The 9,345-nt window shown below is 33.9% G+C and overlaps 1 protein-coding gene across 1 annotated transcript; it reads left to right on the top strand.

The window, feature by feature from the left end:
* The first annotated feature begins 400 nt into the window (after positions 1-400).
* LOC149181106 (uncharacterized) lies at positions 401-3,644 on the top strand. The gene is made up of 2 exons (XM_089416446.1): positions 401-3,034; positions 3,218-3,644. The coding sequence occupies exons 1-2, from the start codon at positions 448-450 to the stop codon at positions 3,628-3,630; spliced, it is 3,000 nt and encodes a 999-aa protein (XP_089272572.1). The 5' UTR covers positions 401-447; the 3' UTR covers positions 3,631-3,644.
* The last annotated feature ends 5,701 nt before the right edge of the window (positions 3,645-9,345 follow it).

Here is a 9,345-nt window from a genome sequence, read left to right as displayed (position 1 = left end):
ATATCATGTGATATCACGATAAAGTTTCCCCTTGCAGTCTATTTCAAAAGAAAGTCCACTCACTACGGAGGCCTTGCCTTTGTAACTGCTCGAAAAGCCCCATATTTGAAGCAAAAGACAGCTGGAAGTAGCTAGCAGATAGTAGAGTAGGTGAGCATATTCCATTATAACGAAACTCCAAATTTGGATGTTTGCAGTGCGTTTCATTTTTGGCTGTTTAGGTCGCTTCTCAGCAGCAAATGGGCATCAACTGAGTGATTGTGAGCAGCTTTGCAATTGAAACTGGGTTGATTGTTGGGTTTACTCTACTGCAGAGCCATGACGGGCGGATAACTTTTAAGAACTTATCTGTGAATAGAAAATACCATGGCCATAAATAGAGCTATGCTGGCAAAATACCCAATAGCCTGAACTTGCAATATAGGCTTGTGAGATACAGAAGAAACTATGGAGAACAAGATTGTTTTTTGGAGTGTATGCTTGTTGCTTTCATGTGGTCTGCTACAGATGAACAGAGCCCAAGCTCTTCCTCAAGAGGCTCAAATTTTACAGCTGATGAAGAGTAGCTTGAAAGATCCTCAGAATTCCATGAAAAACTGGGAAGACTCCATTGATGCGCCTTGCAATTGGGATGGAATTACCTGCGACAATTCTACAGGTATGGTCACTCAAGTCATACTTGAAACCAAATTTCTGAATGGTCCTTTTCCGTCCAATATATGCGGTTTGAGCAACTTGAAGAAACTTCAACTGGGTGTAAATTACCTTGAAGGGAATCTGCCATCGACCCTTATGAATTGCAGCAAGCTTGAATACTTGAATCTTACCAACAATTCTTTGTCCGGTACTTTACCCGACTTCTCTCCATTGAAATCCCTGCAAATTCTAGATTTGACAATTAACAACTTCACTGGTCCATTCCCTGCTTCTGTGGGAAATTTACCAGAGTTGACCTCTCTGAGCCTGGCAAACAATCCATTCAATCCAGGAAATATACCTGAAGAGCTCATGAATCTGAAAAAGCTCAATCTGCTTTACCTGGCTTCCTGCAATTTGGAAGGAGAAATTCCGAGTTTCATTTTAAATTTTACAGATCTGGGCCTGCTGGATCTCTCTACCAATAACCTCCATGGATCTATTCCAAGGGAAATTTCCAAACTCAGTAAGCTCTACCAACTGGAGCTCTACAATAACAAACTTAGTGGAAATATACCTCGAGAGCTGGGTAATCTTACATTTCTGCAATATTTTGATGCATCAAAGAACATGCTTAGCGGAAATATTCCAGAGGAGGTTGGCAATTTAAGAAACCTCGTTTCCTTTCAGCTCTACATGAACCAACTGTCAGGTCCAATTCCCGAAGGTTTTGGGGAATTCCCGTATCTTGTAGGTTTGTCACTGTATCGGAACAATTTCACAGGCCAACTACCACAGAAGCTTGGCAGTCTATCCAAGTTTAACTTGCTCGATGTTTCTGAGAATCAGTTCAGTGGCCCGCTACCAAAGGATATGTGCAGAGGAGGAAATCTGCAATACTTTCTGGTTCTGGATAACTTTTTTACAGGAGAGCTGCCTGAAACTTATGGAGATTGCAAAACTTTGGTTCGCTTTAGAGTTAAAAACAACAGTTTGAGTGGTCCGGTGCCCAAAGGAATTTGGGGACTGCCAAATGTTAACATTATTGATTTAAGCTTCAATAATTTTGTTGGTGGAATTGATCCAGAGATCGAAAATGTGAAGGAATTATCAGAGTTGTATATTCAGAATAATCAATTGTCCGGGATTCTGGTACCAGAGATTGGCATGGCAAAGCTATTGGTCAAACTTGAAGCAAACAATAATCAATTTACTGGTCCAATACCAAAGGAAATTGGCGACTTGAGTGAGTTGACTGATCTGCTTTTGCAGAACAACATGTTTGAGGGATCCATACCAGAAGAGGTTGGTTCCTGTACTTCTTTGGTTGTTGTAAATCTTGCAGAAAATAATTTGCAAGGGTCAATTCCAGAGTCACTGGGATCTATTGCTGATCTGAACTCCTTAAATCTTTCAAACAACAAACTATCTGGTTCAATTCCAAGCAGTCTTGGTGCACTAAAGCTCAGTTTGCTTGATCTTTCCAATAATGAGTTAAGTGGGCCTGTTCCAGATTCACTCATTAATGAGGTAAACAGACAAAGCTTTTCAGGAAATCCAGGGCTCTGTGCTAACAGCTCTGGAAATGATAATTATGATAATAACAATATACTGAAGGCTTGTTCTGATTCTCATCGTGGGAAAGAAGGCAGACAAATGGGAATTATCTCCGGTCTCATTGTTGGCACAGCATTGTTATTACTTGTGCTTGGACTGATACATTTTCAGCGAAGATATCGTCAAAATCAACTTGACTTGATGGATGAAAAGGATAACTCTTCTTGGACCCTTACACCTTTTCATAATTTAAGCTTCTCTGCAGAAGATGTTCACGAAGCATTATTAGATGAAGAGAATATCATAGGAAGGGGTGGATCGGGCAAGGTGTATTGTGTCACGTTGCAGAACAATGAAACTGTAGCAGTAAAGCGAATATGGACAATGAACATCAACAGCAATAAGCAAAATGGATTAGATAGATTGATAAAGGCAGAAGTGGATATTTTGGGAACAATTCGGCATAAAAATATAGTGAAGCTTTATTGTCATTTGTCAAATGGTAATTCAAATCTACTGGTATATGAATACATGCCAAATGGAAACTTATTTGATGCTTTGCATGGAAATAATGAAGAGAAGACGCTAAAGAGAAGTGGTATGGAGTTGGATTGGCCAACACGGTACAAGATTGCATTGGGAGCAGCTCATGGATTAGCATATCTTCATCATGACTGCTTGCCTGCAATTGTTCACAGAGATGTAAAATCTACCAATATTTTGCTGGATAAATTTTATGAGGCAAAGATTGCCGATTTTGGGATTGCCAAAAATCTTCAAGCTTGTGGAGGAAGGGATTCAACCGTAGCTTTTGCAGGCACCCATGGCTACATTGCTCCTGGTATGTTGAACTTAGTACTGTGCTCCCCTAGTTTGCACCTTTGCCATCGAAATGACAGTACTTTCTCAAGGTTTTCATAGATTTTGCAGTTATAGATTCTAGCCTTTTTCAAAATCCATTTATACTTCTATGTATATATTTGTTGTAAATGGTTCAGTACTTACATCCATTTTTTCTATGCAGAATGTGCATACTCTTTGAACATTACAGAAAAGAGTGATGTTTATAGTTTTGGTGTGGTATTGTTGGAGCTTGTTACTGGCAAGCAACCAATTGAACCAGGTTTTGGTGAGAACAAAGATATTGTATACTGGATTTCACACAAGATATGTTCCCAGAAAGATGCTTTTGAAGTTCTCGACTCAAATATTTGCAAGTCGTTTCAGGAAGAAATGATCAAAGTCCTGAAAATAGCATTGCATTGTACCTACAACCTACCGGCACTGCGGCCAACAATGAGAGAAGTTGTACAGATGTTGCTGGATGCTGATCCTTGCAATATCAATTTCAGGTCAATCCAGACTGGGGATGATCCACAGGACACAAACATTGCTGTTGACACTCCTGTGAAACCAAAATATCGGGGTAAATATTGAGGAAATTAATTATAGCAGATACTATTTTCCATGGAGCGTTGTCTCATCTTCCTGACTAATTTAGATCGAGAAAAGATTGTGCTTGCCGAAGGTGTAATTGTTGGCAGAAGTAATTGATTCAAAGCCAGGAAGAAGGCAAATGAAGTATATTTGCCAAAAACGGTTTGACAGATCTGTGATGGAGCTGTTCAGCTGGGTTCAAAGAATCATTTGCAGATTGAGCAAGAAGATTCCCTCTATCTGAAGAATATTACAGGCTATTAAAAAATTTACCATGTCTCTGTTGTTTTTGACATCAATCTTCAACACCATAGTGGTGTTGTATTTTGCTGCTTTTATCAATACCTCACCCTGCAGCTTTAGCCATTCACCGTACTTTAAGTATCTCTAAGGCCTGAAAGGAAAGATAAAGTCAATATTGTCCATATATAAAAATATCTTCAGTAAGTTTGTCCTATTTTTCATAGTTTTTTAATCATCTTTCTGATCAAGGTTTATGATGTTTTATTCATTTCAAAATAATAGGTCCTAAGGCTTTTACATTTGTCTATGTTAATAATAGAATGCACCAAGGATAGAGGAGCTAGCAGTTGCTCACCCTATCATATCTTGTCAAGATCAACACCAAGGTTCTTGAACCAGCTATGATATTAAGGTTGACTTGGCTGGACAAAGATCTTGTATATTAATAAAAAGTTGATATTGAGCTTTGAAGTGTTCCTCTGGAAAATAGCATTGTGGCTTATTACTTATGGAATTAGCGGGGCATGTTTCTTGTTTTTCCATGACTCATTTCCAGAGCATTTCAACTTCAATGACACCCTTGTATGCCCTTTCCATTTGCATTTTTTTACTATCTTCTCCTGGGAACTTTCTTTTTTCCCTCCTTTGGACCACACAGATGCCTAAAACTTGTTGTGACCATAGAACTCTTTTAGTCTTCTTGCATTAAGAAGAAATGTTTTTACTGGATGACATGATGCCATAGAGGAATACATGATAACTAAGTGACTTGGACTAAGAATACATTCGAGTTTTCTTCAAATGGTATTTGAATTTTTTTCATGCCAATAGTAAATAGAGTTAATTGTGCCTACAGAAAATCGTTACTTGTACGTTTTTGCAAAACACTGATATTGGTCCTACTTCACAAAGTTGATTCCTTTTCTATTCAGTTAAATTGAAACATGGTTGGTCATAGTTTCTTTCCATATCTTGGATGGGTGCTACTTATTTGAATGATTGAAAGAGCAGAAATAATTTATGATTGTTGTTTGTGATAATTTATTTAGTGATATTTTTCATTCCATATTTCACTAGGTTGAATTATTGCTTCTTTGAACATACAATTCTATGTAAGGTTCATTGCAAATTGGTCTGGTACCTAGTGAAATATCTTGACATATTTTTTATTATTTTTAAGACTTATTTTCAATCTGCCCTACTTATGAAATGGCAGGCTTTGATCCACAAGAGAGAGAGAGCTGTTGGCAAAGCTTTTTGTACATTGTGTGTTTGAGTTGTACATAGAAGTTGTTTCTTTGCATATTTGCATGATGTAACAGGGAACAATGTAAGCAGAAACTAGAAAACCCTGTATTAGAGCTATTTTGCAAAACACCCATGTCTTTGTTTAGCATCTATGTTCTTTACATATAATCATTGTGATACATTAAAAGAACTATTTTCACCTTCAATATACTATTATTTTCTAGTTCTGCATGTGTATCTGTCTACAATTTCTTATGCACAAGTGGTTGTATCAGAGCTAGTTGCGCTCTGAATTGAATCAAGTGGCATTGAAGAAATTGCTTGCCCTTTATTTTCTTTAAAAGAAATTAAGGAAGTGGTATAAGTTCCATGAGGTACCTAGTGAAGTTTTCTTGGTGATCTAAATGTTTAAGGCATTCAAGTCACAGAACAAGTATTCAGTGGCAGTTGTGTAAGAAATGAGAACCCCATGGAAATGGCAATGGTAGAAATCAAGCTGACTGGGGGAGTGGTTTCATGGAAATAATTATGACAATGGGAGTTGTGTGGCTGAGTGATGAGAAACCCCCTGAGAAAAATCAAAGTGAGTTGGGGAGTGGCTTTATGGAGAGAATTATGGCAACTTGAAGAGCAGAATGGATTCATATCTACTGGTGAAAGATTATTACAGTCGAGAAAAACTCCAACACTGGTGCAACTGATTGGAAGGAAAAAGGATAGGAGGCATAGGCTGATTTATTTCTTAAACCGTAATTATTTTGTATTATATTGTGTGCACTGTGCATAAATCGGTAAATGAAGTGTGGAAAGCTATTGCTGAAAAGTGGTTAGTCAAAATTTCTTCCAGCACTATTACAACCATGCTATGATGGTTGAGGGAGTTGCCCATTGAGACCACATGATGAAGTTGGTCAAGTAGTTGCCTTCTACTGGTGAAATAACATGTTGACATCATATTCAATAACCGTTCCAATCATGGGACACTATGGTGGTATCTCTAGAGAATGTAGTCAATTTTCTACGCATCAAAATCGACACGAGGGTTAGGGTTGTAATCATAGAGGCCCTGTACCTCTGGGCTGGCAAAACCAACGAGTGGCTCACTAAAGAGATGATCTGATACCAATGAAAGAAACGTGAAAAGCTCATGCTCAAAATAATACAGAATTTGAAAGGGAAGAAACTAATAGAAAATGCAGCCAATAGAAGGTGTGTGGCTGGGTGAAATTTTCATCATTGCTTTATTTCGGTGGTACAAAGTTCAAAGATTATCATTGGGCATTTTAATCAAGAATTTAAATAACTAGTGGTTAGGTCGATGATGGTGAGATTGTACATTGACTAGATGAAAGATGTGGCCGGTCTGTTATGAGATTGTACATTGGCTAGATGAAAGATATGGCCGGTCTGTTATCAGATTGTACATTGACTGGGTGAAAGATACGGCCGGTCTGTTGTCGGTCTGTTGTTATATGTTTTAGAGATAAATTTAAATTTATTTTAAATTTAGATTTATTAAGTATTTAGTTTAGATTTATTAAGTATTTAGTTTGATTAAATTTTTTGAGGTGTAATTTTCTTGTGTAAAATTTGAGAAAATGTTTGAGCTTTAATTTCAATGTTTGATAAATTTAAAGTTGTGTATGAGATGGGTTTCGGCTCATTGAAGTTATGAGTGGTTGCCTCAATATTTTAGATGATTATATATATAAAAAATGAAATTAATTTTGTGAAATTCAGGTAGTGCCATTGCCTCCATGGGAGATGTTGTAATAGAGCATCAGGTCAATGAAACATTAAATCTAAAATTAAATTTAAAAATAAAATAAACTGCCATTCAAACAACATCAACACATAAGTTTAATTCAATTTAAAAAATAATAATAAAATTAATAAGTGTTAAAAACTAGTGTACCTATAGTTAAAATAACAAATGCCATATATATATATATATATATATATAAGAAAAATGCCATGTGTATAGGTATTTAGTTGTATGTATTATGAAGGTTTTAATAAAACTAGTTATGTGAATCTTAAGTTTTGGTGGAGAGTGATCAAATTTTTTTAAGGTGCAAACCTCTTTTAGAATGCAAAACTTGAGAAAAAGTTTACACCTCGAGAACTTTGATCCCTCTAGAGCCTTGATAAATTTGAGCTTAAGATGGATTTATGCTAGTTCTTTATATGTATGTATGTTATGTGTCAAATCCTTGCTTAGCATAAAAAGAATTACACATCCTTTTTATTTTGAGCCACACCCCAATAAAATGTTTTAACCACAAGGGATTTTTATTTTTAGTTACTTTATATAATATTTACAAAGTTTATATTTAAATATCTTTAAATAGATTTCTTCTCTCATATTGGGAATTAGAAAACATGTATCTATGCAATAAGAACTCTCTCTCTCTACATATTCATTGATTTTTTTTTGTTATTAATATTATTATAAAATACTACATGTCAATCCCATACTATCTGCTTCATACCCTAAATTAGAAACCACTTATCAATAGAATAAGAAATCTCTTTCTCTTAAGTGGGCATTGAAACATTTTACTTGTTGCGAACATTAATTTTGCTTTTCACTTTCTCTCTATATGTAATTATGAATTTGACATTAAAATATTAGTTATAAGAATTATTTTTACATTCTATTTCTTTATCTCTATATAAATTTCTAAAATTAGGTTAGTTTTCACTTTCTCTCTATATGTAATTATGAATTTGACATTAAAATATTAGTTATAAGAATTATTTTTACATTCTATTTCTTTATCTCTCTATATAAATTTCTAAAATTAGGTTTTAGTTAATATGGAAATTGAAATATTACTACAAAAGTAAATAAAGTTTATGTAAATTTATGTTACTTAATATGAAAAATGAAATATTTTATTTATGGTTCGTTCATATATATATATATATATCGCATGTCAATTCTATCTTGAGCATGGAATGAATTTCTATTCTCCTTCATAGGGAGTTGTAATATCAATATTCTAGATATCATGTGTAATCTGGATGTTGAGTGGTGAAGGAATTACACATCTTCCTCATATTAAAAAGTAGAAAGTAAATTAATTTCTACTATCATTTATTTTATCTCTCTATATGTAAAGTTGATGTAATTATGTTATTTAGTAGCTCATCTATGTAAATTATAGTTGGTATGCTGATAGGCATCTATCCATAATAAACATCAAAACACACTTCATCATATATCTCAAGTTTCTAAATTAGAAAAACTAAGAATTACCTAAAATATAACTTTATTAAAAAGAATTATTGCTATTATTATCGACAAAAAGAATTAATATATGGATTAAATATATACACACTAAAAAAACCATGTAACAAGATTCTTAATCATGGAGATTAATCTGCATTTTATCACGAAGATTCTTAATTTGTAAAATTGGCTTCGATACAATACCATGGGCCAATAGCATGGCTTATCGATACCACATGCCCTAAAATTATACTTGTTCATACGACATTTTTTACTTTTTCATACGTCAATTTTTTTAATTAATGAGTTTAATTATAAGGAAAAAAATACATAATCACTTTGGAAATAAATCTCAGCCTTTGATTTGTGTATATTACTAAGAATATTATTGAATATTCTATGGAGACTAAATTCCTACCATCTAAACCTTAATAATTATTGATAATTAAATTAAAATTTTGGAAGTCATCTTTCAAAATAAACATAACTATGGATATTGAAGGGGAGTTTTGTTTATGGTAGACATTGAAATATTTTTTGTTATTAACATATTGAAGGGGAGTTTTGTTTATGGTGGACATTGAAATATTTTTTTGTTATTAACATTTTATTTTTTATTTTTTAATGTAGCTATTTTTTTTTTTTAATGTAACATTACATGACAACATCTCTCCCATACTGGGCTATAGAGAGCATTTTGGCCCACCGAATAATATTAATAAAAATAAAATTACAATAACATAACAAATTAAATTTAATTGATTTATTATTTTCAACGCATTTTATTTTCTATTATGTTAATTGAGTCGATATTGTGTTTTATTATCAATTTGCGAACACTAAAACATCTCTCCCATATTAGAGTGTAGAGTGGAGAAATTAAAATAAGAATATTTATAGAGATGTCAAATTAATATAAAAATAAAAACAATTATAAAAAACACAAAGATAATTACTAAGAGAGATAAACTCTCTCCAAATGTAAACTA

Source organism: Pinus tabuliformis, chromosome 3_2 (genome assembly GCF_031772625.1).
Source record: "Pinus tabuliformis cultivar Carrire ecotype Pingquan chromosome 3_2, CPIR1, whole genome shotgun sequence".
Taxonomy (NCBI): domain Eukaryota; kingdom Viridiplantae; phylum Streptophyta; class Pinopsida; order Pinales; family Pinaceae; genus Pinus; species Pinus tabuliformis.
This window is presented reverse-complemented; position numbering and strand designations above follow the sequence as displayed.